The sequence below is a fragment of the Pungitius pungitius genome, chromosome 11, assembly GCF_949316345.1.
Source record: "Pungitius pungitius chromosome 11, fPunPun2.1, whole genome shotgun sequence".
In the NCBI taxonomy this organism is placed as follows: domain Eukaryota; kingdom Metazoa; phylum Chordata; class Actinopteri; order Perciformes; family Gasterosteidae; genus Pungitius; species Pungitius pungitius.
This window is the reverse complement of record NC_084910.1, coordinates 994,275-1,013,241: the sequence shown is the minus strand read 5'-3', so window position 1 is coordinate 1,013,241 and position 18,967 is coordinate 994,275. Positions and strand designations below refer to the sequence as shown.

At 42.6% G+C, this 18,967-nt stretch overlaps 1 protein-coding gene across 1 annotated transcript; it reads right to left on the bottom strand.

The window, feature by feature from the left end:
* Window positions 1-1,346: 1,346 nt before the first annotated feature.
* LOC134132863 (uncharacterized) lies at window positions 1,347-2,860 on the bottom strand. The gene is made up of 2 exons (XM_062565499.1): window positions 2,793-2,860; window positions 1,347-2,004 (listed from the first exon to the last, which is right to left on the bottom strand). Exons 1-2 carry the CDS (start codon window positions 2,858-2,860, stop codon window positions 1,347-1,349), a joined length of 726 nt encoding a protein of 241 aa, XP_062421483.1.
* Between the last annotated feature and the right edge of the window lie 16,107 nt (window positions 2,861-18,967).

Here is an 18,967-nt window from a genome sequence, read left to right as displayed (position 1 = left end):
TAATCACATAATTAGGTGATTTTCAAATGGAATCGCCACATAAGTAGGGGGTTTATTTTCCTCTGGGTCTATTCATCTGATGTGCTCATGTTTTAGGTCACTACAGTGTGATTTCAGAATGAAACTAAAGAAGGTTGCCCGACAAAATCTCAAGATACAGAAATAAGACAATAGAACGAGCACTGTATGGAGCAAGCAGTGGCTTTAATAATTAAACATAAAATGTGATGCATCGAACATTGTCGAGGTGACAACATCGGTCACGTTATCACATGTTTAACTTGAAAGCAGATACAGCTTGGTTCCAATTGCTTTCTGCCCATTGGATGTTGAGGTTATCTTAATATCCAATTCCATAGAGAACACTATCACAATCCACAAAGTTAAATGATGGATGCAAAGTCTGGTTTCTAGAGCAAACAGACCTCAAATAAAGATTTCCCCTTCTGTTGGATGTTCTGTGGTGACACGGCTGAAATGCCGTCCTCATTGACTCCAGACACTCGTGCCTGTGCGCAGCAGTCTAATATGTGATGTGAAACAAGAAGGTGTCCTTTCATTCACTCCACTGTGGGCTTTAAGGAGAACAATCAACACCTCTCCACACCAGGGCGGCGTGAGGGGCAATTCTTTTCTCCTCCAAGCCATGGGAGGAGAAGAAATCAGATAATTAAATGTGAGAAACGGCGTAGAAAGAGGAAAAAGGGGACGGTCCTTTCTGCACGGCTACCTTCCTGAGGCTACCTGCTCAGGCGTGGAGCTAGCGAGCGAGCTAGCCATGGTGCTATATAGCGAGGGCCCTGCAGCGTGGAAACGGCAACGGAGCAGACCGTGACAAAAAGGACGGCACAGCCCCTCAATGCTCCACCTGGCAAACACAGACGGTTGTCAGGGACCGGCAAGTCAAGCATGTCCTCTTCAAGTGGCACCACGTCCATCAGAGCCCACGCTGAATAGGCCCTCTTGCTGTTTGCAAGGCCTGAGCTCCAATGATATGCCTCACTCCCCTTTGAAACTCCATAGACTGGTTTCACTGTCACAGCAATGGGAGGAGAGGTGTTGAGCCGAGGCCATTGTTGGAGACAGATAATGGGAGAGAGCGGAAAGTGTTAAAAAGGATTGTGTCTCTGTCGGGGCTCTTAGTAGAGGTCCGTGGACTGAATCACATCATAATAAGGAAGTGAAGCGGAGCAAGTTGCTTTTCTATTCTCCTGCAACAAGACGTGACGTGACGGCCATGTTTGGTCTCCTGGTCAAATATTTTGCCGTGGTTGGATTATGCGAGGTTAACAACAGCAGTAGTAGTTCCTAACAGCACGTTTATTTTCCAAAACCATTAAAGTAGATCACTGAAAAACTAGAACTAGTGAACTAGAATTAAAGACCGCCTTAGGTTTGGTGGGTGAGGGTTGGAGGGTGAGGGTTGGTGGGTGAGGTTTGGAGGGTGAGGGTTGGTGGGTGAGGTTTGGAGGGTGAGGGTTGGTGGGTGAGGTGTTAGGGTGAGGGTTGGTGGGTGAGGTTTGGAGGGTGAGGGTTGGTGGGTGAGGGTTGGTGGGTGAGGTTTGGAGGGTGAGGGTTGGTGGGTGAGGTGTTAGGGTGAGGGTTGGTGGGTGAGGTTTGGAGGGTGAGGGTTGGTGGGTGAGGTTTGGAGGGTGAGGTGTTAGGGTGAGGGTTGGTGGGTGAGGGTTGGTGGGTGAGGGTTGGTGGGTGAGGTTTGGAGGGTGAGGGTTGGTGGGTGAGGTGTTAGGGTGAGGGTTGGTGGGTGAGGTTTGGAGGGTGAGGGTTGGTGGGTGAGGTTTGGAGGGTGAGGGTTGGTGGGTGAGGTTTGGAGGGTGAGGGTTGGTGGGTGAGGTGTTAGGGTGAGGTTTGGAGGGTGAGGGTTGGTGGGTGAGGGTTGGTGGGTGAGGTTTGGAGGGTGAGGGTTGGTGGGTGAGGTTTGGTGGGTGAGGTGTTAGGGTGAGGGCCCGTCTTTCAAACTCTAGAAGAATAATGGGCACTTCAAAGCTATAAGGAGTACAACATTTAATTGATTGAATTTAACTTATAAACAAATTATAATGTCCTTTTTAAATATAAATCCGCCCTGTCTCTTCAATAAAGTGGCTATTTAAAAGTAATTCCTTGATATTTTTGAATGGATTGAAAATGAGTAAATTGATGACAATGGAAAAACTGCTGTATTTCGCTTTGTGCCAGTTCAGTTTTTCCAGCCACAGCTGTATATTTGTTTGCACAGTTGTGTATTGGCTCATGGGCCTCCCATGAATACAAATACCTCTGTTAAGAGCCAGTGAGAGCGGAGCTTCCTTCACTCTATTGACTAGGAATCTAGTCGTCCCATCTCTCTAAGCAGATGTCTTTCCCCAAGCATCTGTTTGTATTAGTACTGTAATTGCTGGTGATAATAAGCCCATTGATTCAGTATCTAAGGAAATAGTCAATCAGGGCGGATCGTTCGTCTTACTTTTCCTGACAGTTTCCCCCTCTAGCTAAACAGACAGTGCCAGGGCCTGGGCTTTGTTGCCTGGATTGGAAAAGCAGACTGTGGTGGGTTGAGAATGGCCGGCCTGTCGACTCTGAGTGAGTGATGGCGTCGCTGCAAACACACCGGTGACCCGATGGCCCTTACAGGAGGCCCCGGGTGATAGATGTGTTGATTTGTTTGTAGACACCTAAACCCATTCTGCAGTTTCTTCCCTCTGTTCTCTCTCTTGGAGTCTATCTCTGTATTTTCTGTTTAGGGTACTCTTTCTTCCTACGCTTCCCTTGTTGCTCCACCACCTTCACGCTACCTTACATCTGGCTTCTTCCACTTCTCCACAAAGACAGCTGTTGAGTAGCTATGCTCAGTAGGAGGCATTACTGGTTTCTGTTTTGGTGAAATGCAGACAGCATTTTCTACCAAACTGAATGTCTAATGCGCTAATAAATGCTAAATAAACATGCATTTGGTGGAAACTATTCTAGTTAATACATTTAGAAAATATCTAAACACTCAACGTCACAGGGAGAAGGCATTATTTGAGTTGCGGTTAATGTAGTCCCATTAGTTTCTCTCCATAAACCAGTAGAAATCTACAAGCTGTGCAAATTCTGAATAACTTCACAGGGTGGAATGAGAGTGAAAGTGAACTGTGTCCTGCCTAGTTAATGATTGTCCCATTCAATGCCGAATGTGTCCGGCTCTACGACTTCAGGAGCCATAATGTTGTCAGAAATAAATCACTGAGCGCCGGCCTAAACTAAATGTGTTCATTGGACGGGTTAAAGGGCAAAGCCACCCATTACTCTGTACTGCCAAAGGGTCATTATGCCATGTGTCAATGATGTTACAAATGAGACTCTGTGATGAATCTTTTCCCAGCACTTCAAACATGCTGGGTTGACTTGAAGCTTACAAATGGGTGCAAACAAAAGCTGTGGAAGTATTGGTTGTGTTGGTTGATTGCGTATTGAAAATTGGATTTGATATGTAATATAAAAAATGTGAAGGAATTGTCAACATTGAATGAGCTGCACCATCAGAGAAAGAGATGACCCTTTCTGGTCCGACTTTCACCGTGCATGAATGTTTGCTTTAGTGTGAAGGACAGCACACAAGGAAAGAGAAACAAAACTATCCCAGAAAAAGATCACTACTTTAGAAATTCACACCCGTCGACACGCACAATCACCGGAGACGAAAGGGGAGAGAGCAGAATTCTTTCCGGCCTGTCACAGTGTCACAAGCGAGTTCACGGTGAGCGTGTCTTATTATGCATGGCATCCGAAAACTGCGGTGAATTAGCGAAACATATGGCGACTTAATGATATCAATGAAGCGCCCACAAGGGCTGCCTGGGAGCAACAAATCTGTTAGATGCGGAGTGGTGTTGCTCGCCGTGCCCCACTGTTTCCTCCTGACTGATAGAACAAGCCAACGCTCCGACCATTAAGATCAATACGGCGGCCATTAAGATAGTAAAAAGCACATTTACCAGGGTTGTCAGGCTCATTATTGCAAGCAGATGGCAGCCCTTGCACTTACAATTCTAGACAAGGGAAGCAGTGACAAGACTTCAAATTAGAATCTATAATGCTAATCTACGGCTTGCTGGTGCAGTGGAGATAAAAATGCATTATACCACAAAAGACAGGGAGTATCTGACTGGACTCAGATACTGCGCCTCTCTGGGGTGCACTTGTACTCACTGCCGTTAGACTGTAAGACTGTAAGTCTTTTTGGAAGTCAGGTTTCCCGTTGAGCTCATTGATCCATGTTGCATCTTTTTTTGTTTTATTACCATCTCTGAAATTATTCCTTTTGGAAACAACGTTGGCATTTTGAGTCTTGGTAGCAATTTTATTATAACTTCAAAGTTGAGTTTATTAAAGGAACGCCGGGTAACTGGGTAAACCCTAAATAGGACACCAACAGTTAAATAGTGGTAATTGGTGGTTTAACTGTTAGTCATATTTACCGAATAAAGTCTTAATAAATATCAAAGGTGTTTTTTATTTTTTAACTAATTGTGTTGCAAACATAATGTTTTAGAAAGCACTTAAATAACCAAATATTAGCAATATTAGATGACAATGTAAGGGTTAAGTTTTTTTCTAATCATAAGAACTGGAACGATACATAAAGACATTAACGCTTCTTTCATTAGACATTAGAGCCACTTAGAGAAGCCTCAACAGGGCAATAACACTGTGACTAATTCAGCTACAAGATAATGTTAAGGAGCACCACAGGAGCCTGGGAATTACTTTTTCTAAAGGGGAAGCCACACTGGTTACAACACCTAGTGGTAGCTGTGTTGGAAAGCCAGCCAAATTACAGTATGTTGCTGAGCTCCAAAGGGCGCTCTAGTCGTGTACTACTGATTCATCTTTATGAAACGATGGGGCACATTTGCAGGATTTGATCATAGAACCTGTTCTGACATTCCGGCAACACAGTCTTAGTTTCCTTTTCCGGAGTAAGTCATGCTCTGCTTGTCATCCTGCTATGTGTCTCTCTCGCTCTCTCTCCCTCCCCTGGACACTCCCAATAAATGGCTAAAAAGAGATCTACTTAAAGCTGTCAGAGAGTGTCGGAGCCAACAGCCCGGCCATTCTGCACGACCTCCTCCCTGACCCCCTTTTCAGGGGTCACTTGTAGGCTGCCTCTGGTGGGAGTGCGGGGTAGTCATGCACTGAATGACAATGTATAAACATATGAGTCGCTCCGTTGCATTTGGTCACTTACAAAGGCTGTGGAAAAGTAGCTCTACAGATTGTAAGGTTCCTCTTAGTTTGCAGAGAACAAATGCTTTGAAGTGAAGCAAACAGTAAAATTAGGAAATTTGATTGACTTTTGAAACATTCTCTGGTGTCTCATAATGAAGGTGACATGGGAATGAGATCTTGAAGCAGTGATGGAAACACAAGACTATCAACACTGAAAGACTAATGACCTGATGTGACCCGGAGTAATCTGACAAGATGTTTAAAATGAATGTTTTCTATATCAATACAATACCGATTTTACCCATCATTAAGCCAGACACATAAAATCTATAATTTGCAGAGATATTAGTCCATAATTACTGAGCACCTCTCTTAGGCATTTCTTAAAATTCAGCCTGCTAATATGGCGCAAATGATAAATTATTCCATTGCTTTGTGTTAATCGCTACAGTGGAGTCACAAGGGCTCTGCCCCTAAGCTCAGTTTTAACATTAATGCCCTACGTCTCATCAATATTAATAGCTGCCTTTAGTAAGGAGGTGGTGTGTGTGGAGGTCTGTGCGTGTGTGTGTGTGTGTGTGTGTGTGTGGGGGGGGGGGCGTCGGGGGGAGGGGGGGGGGATCTTAAGAGATAGAAAAGAATGAGCGAGATGCAATTTCGACTCTGACGCTTCAGGTATATGTCAGCAAAGTGAACCAGCAGCATTATTCATACATCTGCTTTTATGAGTGAAGAAACTTTTGTAAAAACTCTATTCTCTAGTTTATTCTTCATACTTTCCACTCTTTCTTACTTACTTTTCAACCAGTGCAATTTCCGTACTTTTGAGGTGAATTTCTTTCTTTCTTTCTTTTCTTCCGGTGTGTGTGTGTGTGTGTGTGTGTGTGTGTGTGTGTGTGTGTGTGTGTGTGTGTGTGTGTGTTCTCTAAGCAGGGCTGTTAACGACCGACTTTGACGGATGTGAGTCAGCAGTGCATCACCTCATGAACATGAACCTGAGCAAACACAAGTAGAAAAAAGCCAATCATAGAAAAAAAGACGTAACAAGACAGCAAATACTAAGATAAAAAGGAAAGAGAAAGAATGGAGACAGGGACGAGAAAAAAGAGCAGGTGAAGACAAAAGCATGAAGGGAGGAGAAGAACCCGGTCGGCCGCTAGTAAGGGGCCTGAGTTTGACAGATGCTTTCAGGGATGACCATCTGCCCCGAACAGCAGAGGTGCTGAACTGCAGGTTTTGAAGCTGCTCCCCTCCAACAGCTCCAAATGATGCGGAGGAGAGGACCTCTGGACAAAAGGTTGTGCTGAGAGAGGAGCCGGGGCCACGCCACCGCTGTACAACTTTAATTTATGATGGATGGGATGAGAGGAAAGGTCAGGTGGTGATAAATATGAGAGCGTTTGTCCCGGGAGGTCATCAATTATGCCGTGGCTTCTAACTTTCGATCTTGTGGGCGAAATGGATCTCTTCTTTGTAAGAAAAGCATCTCAGAAAATTGGAGTGAATTAATCAAATTGCCGATGAAGTGGAGATGGAGGTTGAGGGGAAAGATATCAACTTAAATCGGCGCAGCGGCCTAAAGGCTCACTAATGTGTTTTTATTAGGGCTGTCAATAGATTTTGAAATTAATTAATTAAAGAGCGTGTATTTTAGACACTGCTTTTTAATTGTTAATGTTATTTTAAACACAAAACATTTCACCAGAATCCCCTTGGAGGCAGAATTCCACCGGGTGGAACCAGTGGCTTCTCCTGCTGTCCTCGTGCACATCTCACGGCTGTGTTTGAAGTGCCAACCGCCTCCCCACATTTAGCCATGACGTCTTTTAGGGACACAGTGGTGGTCCTCCTGCAGACTGTGTAACGTTAGATGTTGAGATGGGAGTAGCCTAGCAGCTAGCTTAGCATAGTGGTGGTATTAGTGGTCAGTTTGCCACTCCCCCCCCCCCCCCTTCCGTTTGACACGGGGAGGAATAGCTGTGCACAGGTCTCCGCTGCATGTCGTGCCTCTGTTTGTTTTACCTCCAATGCAAAAAGCTCTCCGTCTTGATGTAACTACTTCCGGTCCGTAACAAAACAAACGCTATCTGGCTTAAAATATTAAGCTGCATTCATCTCTCATAGATGAATGCGTTTATCTGGACAGCCCTCGTTTTTATGTACAATTGCCCTCCTCATGCAGCATTGCAATGTACGGGATTTCCCTTAAGGTGCACATTTTCTTTCGAGTTAGGCATTTTATATTTATTTAGAGTAACTCTTTTTAGAGAAATGATTAATTCAACAGTGCTCGTGGCTAGAAAATGATAGAAATCTGTTCTTTTGATAAAGGGTCCCCAAGTTATCAACTATAACATCGAGCCGAAAAACACATTACACAAACGTTTGTGTTCATACATCATTCCTTGTCTTCACACTTCTTTAGTCGTGTTGAAACCTTTCAGAGAAATAGGTTAAATTCCTTCCCAAGGTAATGAAATACAGAGGTCTCTTCTTTAAAGGGCCAAAAGGAGCGACAATAAGATCAGAGTGGCTGACCTTTGACCGAGGCCACCGTCCTTTTATCATCCCGCTGCGGCCCCTTTTCTTCCCTTTGGCAAAAAGCTGCCGTTCCAGGAAAAGTTATTAGCCCTACTCTATTGTTTCACAAACTCAGTCTAGTAATGTAGAAAAGATTGCGATGATTATGGGACGAACTGAAGAGAGACAAAAAAAGGACTGAAAGGAGAGGAGAAAAGGGAAGAAATGGGTTGATGGGGCAGGAAGTAAAAGTCTGAATTCTTTCTTCCTTGCTGGTGTATATCAAACCAGAGCTGAAGGGGTAATGGTCTTTTTATTCAGCTGACAAGAAGCCAGGATGTCAAGCCCCCTTCCAATCGATGGGTCTCTATTGTCTTCCCGCTTGCCCACATTCACAAAAAAAAACCTTGACTTGAATTATCTGCGGCAGCCCCAAACAGCTGTTCTTAAGACAGTTGAAAAGATAAAGAGATATAATAGTGAGGCCTCTGTAGCGCTATTGATCCCAATGTGAATAGCTTTCTAATTATGACCCCTTTGTGTTTGGAGCCCTAAATGAGTCATTAATTATATTTAAAAGACACAGGATGTGCACCTTGCTGCCTAATAAAGGTACAACGTTATATGTGTTATTGTCAAATAATATAAAAATGTTTTGTGTACAAACAGACGTCATGTAAGTGAAAATATGACTTTTAAATTTTTGAAGAATATGGGGAGGCACTTTTTGCTAACCAAAAAAGTCAATGCTGAAATGGATGTATTTGTGTTTTCTTTTGTGAATCATTGTTTCCCATTTCCCACAGAATAATACCGAGAAACTGATCTTAAACAACAACAGTATATTTCTGCTGTCACATTTAATTGTGTGTATCTCACCTCCCCACCTGACCATAAGTCTCTGTTTGCAGGGGGACATCTTGATTGCTAGAAGCCCTTCGAGGAGTCATTAAATCCCATGACAAAAGTTATATTTTGTATCTGACTTACTACGGCAATAAACCTCCTCTGTGAAAACCTGAGATACAGAGACATGCCAAATAAAAGATTCACAATCTGAAAACCCTCTCAGTGGGTCATGCACTTGAACAAAGTGCGGAGTGTGGACTGCTTGTATTGTCACTGCCCCAACCCCCCCCCCCCCTTCACCCCCCACCCCCCTCCAATCAGCAAAAGAAAGGGGTGGTGGTTCAGTGAGGAACTCTGTTGTGGCCTCTGTGGTCCCAGGATACGGTGTAGGGGTCTCCTAAATGTGCCATGTCGTATCGATCCATTATGATCCTTCCAAAATAAAACCAGCCAGACGAGCACTTGCACAGCAGCCCAGCTGAGTAAGGGCTCCGGCTGCTCCACGGAGCTAATCAATTGTCTCCGGGTAGGACGCCTGGACTTCCGCATGCCAATGTCAGTGCTATTTTTGCAGAGTCTTTGCCAAATGCATCTTAAGGATACGCAGCGTATAGGTTGGCAGATTTTCAGTTTTTTGTTTTTGATGATGTCAAACATTCAGTTCCTGCATGTGTGCAGAACAATGTGTGCTCTGGAAGAACCGCCCTGTGAAGCCCGCTTTGCACAATAGCAGAGTTACGTTTCTTTGTTATATTTATCTTTGCTTGCCATCAAACCAATGTCAAGAAAATAACTCGTTTTTTTTCAAACAGAAACAAAGTTGTATGCCCAATTTAGTGTAACAACCCCCCCCCCCTCTCCCCCCCTTTCTCAATTGCTTCTACAGGAATCCAAGTTTAATTTTGCATCCCTGCAGGAAACCAAGAAGAACCTGAAAGCAAACTTTGGTTGACCTGGAAACTTCCCAGTGTGTTAGTTGTGTTTGTTGTAGATAGCACCAAAGGTCTGGTCTCTGTCTGGTGAGGAAACATCGGGATCAAAGAAATGTCCATACAAAGATCCAGGAAGAACCTTTTTTTCAAAACTACATGTTTGCTTTGGAATTGTGAGCACTTTGGTTCACAATGTCGTTCTCATACTTGTGCAGTGCAAGCGAAAGGGGGGGGGGGGGGGGGGGGAGAAAGAGAACTCGCATAACTCATTTTCCTGAAAGCTACTATGTGACCCACTGATGAAAAGTTCCTCCTTCGGAATTAAGTTGAATGTCCAGCGTTATCTCTCTGTTGGAATTTCTCTTATCGCCCCCGAGGGAAGTGACTGACAGATTGATGCAAGTTCTTACCTGAGCCTCCCCACGTACCCTCTATGTGTATCCTGCAAAGGACAGATACTGTTAGTGCACCTCGCTATTTTATACTTAGACCCTGAAAAGCTGTTGACAGACGGGGGAAAGAGAGATGGTCCCGGGCATCCGTGTGCTTGGGTGGGAGCGGGATTTGATTTCAAGAGATGGGGGGCCTTTGTCTGCCGACCAAAATAATATTGTTGCACACCCTTTTCACCTTATTATTTTCTCTGGTGATTGTGCATGATGGTGTAAATTTAAACATACAAACGGAAAGTTTGAGTATTAATATATTGGATTGGATTTTATTATTAGAAAAGTTCCATTTGTATTTCTGAATCTTGTGTTATTATGTTGGACTGAGGCTTTTATCAGCAGCGTAGAAGTAGTTTTCTGATAAGCAAATTAATTATGTCCTTTTGTTTTAGGATTTTAGGAAAGAGGCTTTGCGAGCACGGAGCATTAAGAGAGTTAAGGTCTCCGTATTCACAAGTAACTTCTTAACCTCTGTGGAGCTGTGAAGATTGCTGAAGAAATGTTAAACTTCTGACGTGCACGTTTTGTGACACAACCTTTTTAACGATGCAATAGCTTTGATTCTTCTACTAATGTGAGATGTATTTTTTTTAATGCAATGTTTGTGCTAACAGTGATCGGAACTTGACATCCTGACAGTATGTCTCAGACCGTGGAGCAGTGAGCGCTTACCTCTGACCTCACACTAGTCTGAGGATAGCAGAACTGCGGAATACATCTAAAGCCGGGCTGCTGAAGTTGAATCCCTTCTTGCAGAGCTATCGGAAAGATCTGCCTCCTTCTGCATACCAAGAGCAGGCTTACACCTCGCCAATGATCTGCACCTGGACAATGTTGTTCTACTTGTGGGCTTATCGGAGAAGTCGTACAGTTTATCATTCGCCAGGTGCAGCCGAGGCATGGTTAAAGACTATCAATGGAATACATCTCAGTGTCTGATGCCGTGGAAATGACGATGTTGGGACCTGGTGTGATGGATAATATGTATTCTGGAGTTGATCAAGTGATCATAAGTGAATTTGTATTGCTGTATAGACAAAACATTTTAAAAAGCAGGTTCATTCTGTTTAATTCAAGGTTCTCCCTCGGTACAAAAATAAAGTACATTTTTCCTTCTATATTATGGAATGTCTCGGATGATTAGTTGACAATGAAAAAAACGGGGGAGAGAGTCCAAAGAGGAGACGACCCTGGGGCTTAATACATATGTGAAAATATATATACGTTTGGTTTATTCACTATTTTATGTATATATATCTTATTAAGTATTGATTTGTTGCTGGTGTAAAAACACTTTTGGTGCATTTTAATATCATACTTTTATTATTTTCTTCAAGAATAAATCACAAACCTTCATAGTCTTAGTGCATTTTTAAACCAAGCAAATCCAGTGTGGATCTTTAATCGGTGCATAATTTATTAACAAAAATGAAATGTCTAAATACAGCTTTACATTTTAGTCCATCCTGAAGGAGAGAACACAGTAGCTGTAACCTATATTCCAGAATCCACACGGCCTCTCATGGAAAGAAAAGGAGAAAGACAGAGAGCAGAATAGCAGAAGGAGATCCATCAGGTGATGCATTACCCTGTAGGCTTTGTAATTTGTTATATAAGCTTCATGTAAGCTCAGGAGCAAGATTAAAGACCTCCAGCTCAATGTATCAGTCACTCGTCAACGGCTGGGTCAATTTCCCTTTAACCCTTGTTTTGTGGTTCATAACCCTCTTACAAATATGACGCTGTCAATCAGAACGTAGTGGCCGAGCTTCCCTCTTTAGTAATGTTTGAAACGCGCTGGTCCACAATTCATCCAGAAGAAAAGAGAGAGGTGTCAAAATCCTGTCCACGCTAAATCATTCCATTGTTTTCTGTTTGTTTATATGTTTTTACCCTGTATCACTGTTATATTCTAAAGTGTGCGTTTAATACATTTTCTCCAAATGGAGTAAGGTTTAAATGTAAATGCTATTACTTAACGTTGCGTGTTGGTGGTTTGCCTTCCGGTGGCTTCTTTTGTTGGATTGGGTTAAACAGCCATCTTTAGAGGCTCACTTGTCATTAGCAGCCGACAGCATTACACACTGTGACATGAATCACTAAATGAATCAGCGCATCTATTAAAGAGGTTGCTCCCTCCATGGTGCCTTGATATGATAAGCCCATATTTTGTTTTGAATCCTAATGACTGGCGTAGGTGTGCATTCATCTTGGATTATTGGGGGCTTAATTTAATTGAGCTGAAGCGATTGCCTGCAAATCACATTACAGTCATTTCGCTTTACAGCAAGGAGACAAAAGCCCCCGCTGGCTGTGACTCGACAAGACACCGAGGCGGGTGTTCCAGCAAGCAGCTACGTTCCCCCAGCCGTAAAGATGGAGTAATGAGGATTAGCGCTGTGTATTTATAATTCAAAATAACTCCTTTTGAAAAATCAAAAGTTGAGATGACGGCGCACACAATGAGAGCTGTTGGAATGTTTGATTGTTGTCATCGCAAATCTGCACAAGCTGCTGTTGTAGGTCTTTGTCTGAATCCGGTTAGTAAGGTGATAAACTGGGGGTCTGATGGTGCTTACTGGGGAGCAGCAGCAGTGCGGGTGGAGGGCTGCTCTCATCGCTGTTATTGCTTCACACAGTTGGTTAACAAACTGGCCGAGAGAATGAGAACCGACAGCGTCCAGCTGCCCGGGGGGGGGGCCTGCAGCCTCGCTCTCTGCGCTAATGTCAATCAATATTGCTCATTATTCAAATGGGACATTGTCGGCCTGCGAGAGCCACGTGGCGATGTTATTTTGACCTGTTGTAGATGTCGCGACCTTCGCCTGCCGCGGTTCTGGCTGGAGGAGTGCGGCTCGGTGTAAATATCGGGCTCTGAGGAGTCCGCTTTTTTACTTTATTACTCTCCATAAATAAGCTGTAGTTGTTGGCCGTGACAAACATTTTCTCACTGGTGAAATTGACACCGTGTTAATTTACAAGGAGTTTGCGAAATAGAAACGTGATTTAAAGAAGCTTTCAAACCTCATGTAGAACGCTTTATGAAGGGAAGTCTGTGTTGTGAATTGCAAAAAGCACCACTGAAGAAACTAAAGAAAAGTGCGTAGAGGCGACCGTGTACGGCATCGGCCCTCAGAGGCGGAGGCCAAGTGTATTGTGTCGCAAAACCTCTTGTTGTTGCCACACAACACAAGCGGCGGCCGCAGTGATGGAGCACCCTTCTCCTTCTAAGAAAGAATGTTTGCTTACTATTTCATCATCCCCCTGGGCCACAGCAAAATAAGCCCATCAGTTGTCATTGTGACAGGATAAAAATGGAGCCGTCATATTTCAGTAACACAATGCAGGCGAGAGAGAGAGAGAGAGAGAAAGAGAGAGAGAGAGAGAGAGAGAGAGAGAGAGGCCCATCCAATAAATTATGAACCAGCTTCTTTCTCACGCAAAGACTATAAGTTAATATTATCTCCACAGGATAATTAAAGTAGAGTTCACTTACTGACCCGGTGTTGCCGTGTGGCCCTGCAACACACCCTTTCTAAGAAATGTATCTTTTCACTCCAACGCAGTAAATCTGCATGATGACAGTGATTTATCTACCCGGCGCCACCATTCTTCTTCGCACACAACGATTGGACCGCGGTCCCTTGAGTCCCCTTGAGCTTAATGTAAGCTTTTCTTTTTACACTGTGTTTTCTGACCAATTTGTGTCCCCCCTCCCCCACCCCCCCTCCTTTTTTTTGTCTTCAATGAATCGGGGTCTGGGATTTTGAATTTACTCCACAAGATGTATGACCTGGTGATTCCTATAGGAGGGGGGCACATGAACTCCACTGAAAATCCTCTGGGTGCACCACCATAACAACGGCATTGTGTCCCGAGCACCCTGAGCTCTTAACAATAGCCCCCCCCCCCCGAGCACGCAGCGCCGATGTTCTGTGTGAAAACCTTGACATTGACTGCAATTGAAAACAACATGTTCTCTTGTCAGTGTGGAAGGTGTCTCTCTGGCTCTGTTAGTGTTCCTCAGCACGGCGCTGCTGGTTAACGGGCTCCCCCAGAGACGGGTCCTCCAGATCACACGGCCCCCTCCAACGCAAATGCATGGTTTCACTAAAAAAAAATAAAAAAAATCTTGATTTCGATAGGCAGTTGGTTGTAATGAATTCATTCCCCATCACTTATGAAAATGATGATTTTGGGGGGGGGGATTGAAATGTTCTTTCAGTCCTTGTTTGCGACTCACTTCATGCCAGAAGCTGTAATGTTTCACCTCATGATTTAAACGTATTTTATTACCAAATATCTGCAAATGGAAAAGATAAGACAACATATCAATGGAAACCTGACACGTTACTAAACAGGATCCCTTGTGTGTCACCAGCTTTCCTATACAGCTGTACATTTGAAAGGAATTACATCAAAAAGATTAAACAGGCAATATCAAATTAGGAGGCATATATTACAGAACAATGTGTAAGTCAGCCATTTTTATATCACACAGACTCTTACTCCCAGTGTGACATTTGATCTACAGCATATTATATCCTGTACTCAGTACCAGGTCATTTGCATAAGAATTGACTGTCTGCCTACTAAGCGAAGGCCCGCTTAAAGACGCGTGTCACGAATATGAACAGCCAAATCAAGTCAGTCTAACCCTCGTATTCCACAACAATTATGTGGCAACACCGTGATAGTCGCATAAAAACAAATCAAATTTTATTTTTATGAGACACGTGTTAAAGAGGTGTACACTTTCAGTAATTATTCTGTAAACTCAGGCCCATATTTTCATGCAAATGTATTAGATAGTGACACGTCAAATATGAAATCCAATTTGTTGGTTATGAAACACATGTAGGGAAGAATTGTGTACACTAATTATTTCTGGGGCATCGTGCCCCCCCCCCCCCCCCCTCCGTTGCCCAGTTCATACACAGACTGAACTGGATATTACATTTGCTTAAAACTCAATCATGAAAAATGAAGACTCAATTGGAATTTTTTTTAATAAAGATAAGTTGCCTCTATCATTGAATCAGGGAATGCTAATCGGCACTTTCATTCGGGTGGCGGCAGATAATGTCACCCTAGCTTGAGGCTCTTATTTTGCAATAAAGCATTTACATTCTAATGATTTTATTATAGCTCATGCGGGCTGTCAGCGACCATCCTCCCAGCCTCTCCCATTCAAATTCTATCAGCTATCAGCTCACAGCGCTTTTATCAAGCTGGCCCAGTGGCAAGCCCGGGCCCACCACAATGAGATGTCTATTGCTTGAAGAGTCTGTATTTAATCATTTCTGCTCGCCGGTATTGTTCTGCTTACAGTGCATAAATAAGTGCTTCAAATAACCCCCGAGTGCCACTGACAATGAAACAAAGTATCTGTCTTATTTATCTTCCTTGCATTCTTCGTTGTGGCCCCTTATATTCTATGTGTTTTTCTCTTTCCACCACTTTCTTTATTTGCTCCAGGCGATGGTTCTTATTCTCTCACCTATCGTCTTGAAACAGCCTGAAATGACTCACTGATGAGGGGGAAGCTTTGAGATATAGATAAACAAAAAACAGTTTGGAATGGTAAAAATGTCCCCTCTCCAGACATCTCTATTAGACAATTGTGAGGAGGGAAAAATAGGATTATTCTTGGGCCAGTTCCGCTGTGATCTGTTTTCTTTTTTTTTAAAGCAATAAAAGCAAACTGGCTAAATATTCGCTTACATCTCTGTACTCCAAGGTCTTCTTACCCAAATGACAGGAATGGTTATTTGTTTATGCCTTCCAAAGGAACACCAACATAGTGTTAAATTTGGTATTCAACACATACTACGTTATGATTAGGGAGCCTTTGTCTCTATGGTGAAACTTTTGGTCCTCATTCCCATTAAAGACCACACAACCATCCACACAGTGCCCTTTTCCACCCTTGAGGAACCTTCTTACTATATTTGAAGTTGATGTTGAATAAGAATCGGTTGTTGTAATACTGATGTTGTCTTTCAAAATAAGGAGCTACTCTTTCAGGGCTGTTTCTAGGACCCCTATTTCTTTGTGAATCATATTATACTGAGGGTCACACAAATAAAATCGTCAAAGTGTTATTTAGTTTTTTTTAATGTTGAAATAAATATTTAACTGCAAATTAGTGATGTGTTTTTGATACGTCAATTGTTTGGGATGTTTGCTGAAATCGATTCGATTGCCCAAACTAGAACATTTTCCACCAGCCGCCACTGGTTATCATCAAAGGTCAAGGAACACGTCGCTTCCATTGGGCACCAAAGCTATTTTTCTGAGACTAGGCTGCAGTGGACAGAACGATGATACTGTAGTTAGATCTGTGCATCAGGGCCCTCGTGCACGTCCTGCTGAAGTTGTCAGGCGATGTAATACGTACCTGTACCATTGGCACCATGGTATTGTGTTCCAAGTTTAACCGGAGTGCTTTGAAACTCACTTTGGCGTTGAATCACCTCACCCCGGGGCCGGTTTGTCACCGTGGCCTCATGTATCAACACAAGATCGAGAATGCCTCAGAGGGACTTTGACTAATTGGGGGGGGTTAAACCGCCGTTCATGAATCTCTGGCCCGATCCCCTCAAAATATAATGAATCCAGGCAGGTTTTCAAAAGCCACAAAATCTTTGTTATGACCTCAGACGGGAGGCGTTATTCTTGGAGACATGACCGTAAACCCATCCCGCTTTTCCTAAGGCAGTTAAATACCTGCCATTGTGCACCATTGTTCCGTTATTGCTGTTGTCCATTTTTCTTTCAAGCTCAATTCTTTATTTTGGTGTATATTGTTACTCCAGAGGAGCTTTTTTTTATCCTGGAGGCAAACGTCAAACTAAGAGACAATATCACCCCCACAAAAGACCTCCAAACTCTATTATGTTTTTCTTTTTCTCATTTTTTCCCCTCTTATTCTGCTTCTGCCTCTCGCTCTCGTTCCATCTTTCTGGGAGTATCACAATTCTTATGGTTGTAAGAAAAGGTGCTTTTAACCTATAGGGTGGTTGAACTATCCCACAAAGTAGCCTATAACATGTTAAACATTTTGTTTAGCCTCTTATTCTTTTCAATTTCAGTATTGCTACGTCCTCCTCCAATTGTCAAATGGGCACTCCTTATATATCTTATATTTATAAGATGTAAAGGGCTATACGTTGAGGCTCAGGTTAAACCTACGTGACAACACTGTATTAATATGGTAGCGGCCTTCACATTTTTTTTTATACCTCTGTTAATCCATTTGATTGTCCACATTTAGCTTCAGACTCATTATTCATTTTCAATTTATCTGTCAAGCCACTGAGGTAACATGTAATAAATACAGTCCTAGAGTTACTACGATAAGACGTCATCTCAGTGGGAGACGCAGCTCTTCTTTGCTTTTAAGACAAAAACAGTCTTTGGGGAAAATTACATTTGGCAAATCAGCAGAGCAATTCGCTTTCTTTTCACACATTGTATTATTCACTGTGTGTTCATTTCCTGTTGATCAGATGGACGGTTTGATGTATTCGCCTAACTTGACACAATGATGCTGATAAAAGAGTTGCAAATTTACCTATTCTTGTGACAGACGGCAATTTAGTGGGAAATGAAGTTGTCTTGACGACAATGGCGCGTTACGTACACGGCCTGGAAAATAACCTGGGTTTGAATAATCATGCCACTGTCTGTTTAAATTATTTTAATAATAATTTTAAGGAAGTCTTTGATGTGATAATAGTAATTCCCCGCCTCGGAGAGGGAGGTAGTGGGGAAAAAGTGGAAATGATTTCAGTATTAAGGTGTCAGTGAATCCTCTACCACAGCCAGGCCTCCTATTAGCTGCTAATGATTGAGCAACTACATCCACTACACTGCAGTCAGTTAGTGGGACCAGCATTCGATTCAAATGGGATGGCTTGAAGACATTGGTTTGTTATTTAGTCTCAATGTATTTTGTCCAGTAGCAACATTTTCAGCTCTATGTAAACCATTGTGTATTGAGAAATTAATAACTAAATATATTATTTATTTCTCAATACACAATACAAACACTTTTTTTAAGGTTTCATCCGGGTTTAAATGTTCGTGTTATCTGGTCTAATTCATTGTCTGTTTAACACAGCACAATGCCCTAATACATGATTTAAGGAGCTTTCACATATCACATGCATTAGTATAATGGAAGGGAACGATAAAACTTTCAGTAGCATTAACATGTGATGCATAAAATAAAAGAATGAGAAAAAGGTTAAAAAAAGAATCTGAGCTGTGCGTGGCACAAAGGAAGAGCCAGACTGCCAATTCTACATTATTCATTTGCTCATCATATTATTCAGTTTCTCACCTAAAGTGGGTTGAAAACAATTATTTGCAGTTAAAGATCTTTCGTGCAATGCTTTAAATCTGTCTGACTGCATGTGTCATCCTGGTTAAGCCCAACAGTCCTTCTTGACTTGTAATATAAGGCGTGTTAGTTAACTTTATGTGAACTGACACATTTTTTAATGCTAAATTTTACTTTAAAAAATTGATGTATTTAAAAGGTAAATAGTAACTTAATTCACAAAAATAAAACACACCATATGAAAATGTAATATATGTGAATATTCAATCAAATTCCTACAGCAATTAATAACAGTTGAGCAGAAACTTGACTGTGGGAAGCCCTTATTGTGAGAGCTCCACAAGCATTAGTACTTCATTTAAGGTAGTAGTTGTATCCTGAATATTGATCGGCTGTAGCTTCATTAGCTTGAAACGGACATCTCAGATTGATGTCTCTTTAAACTGGGCCCTGGTCAGGGATACCTGGGGAATCACACTATTGACTTTGGACTATTTGTGCTGCAAGGCCTCCGGAGACTTTGTGTTAGCTTTAATGGGATCCATCAATTCCGCTTCCCTTTTTAATAATTATTGTTTTACCATTCACAAGAGGCTACTGTGTCCAACGTTTTTTTTGGTTTTAAATGTTTTTCACTGTTGCCTGGAGACAACAGAGGC

Excerpts from the sequence above, each read along its gene's own strand:
- LOC134132863 (XM_062565499.1), bottom strand. The coding sequence starts at position 2,860 with ATGCCTCCTACTGAGCATAGCTACTCAACAGCTGTCTTTGTGGAGAAG. Across the intron at positions 2,005-2,792 it reads TGGAAGAAGCCAGATGTAAG|CTTTGAAGTGCCCATTATTC; the intron begins GTAGCGTGAAGG and ends TACTCCTTATAG.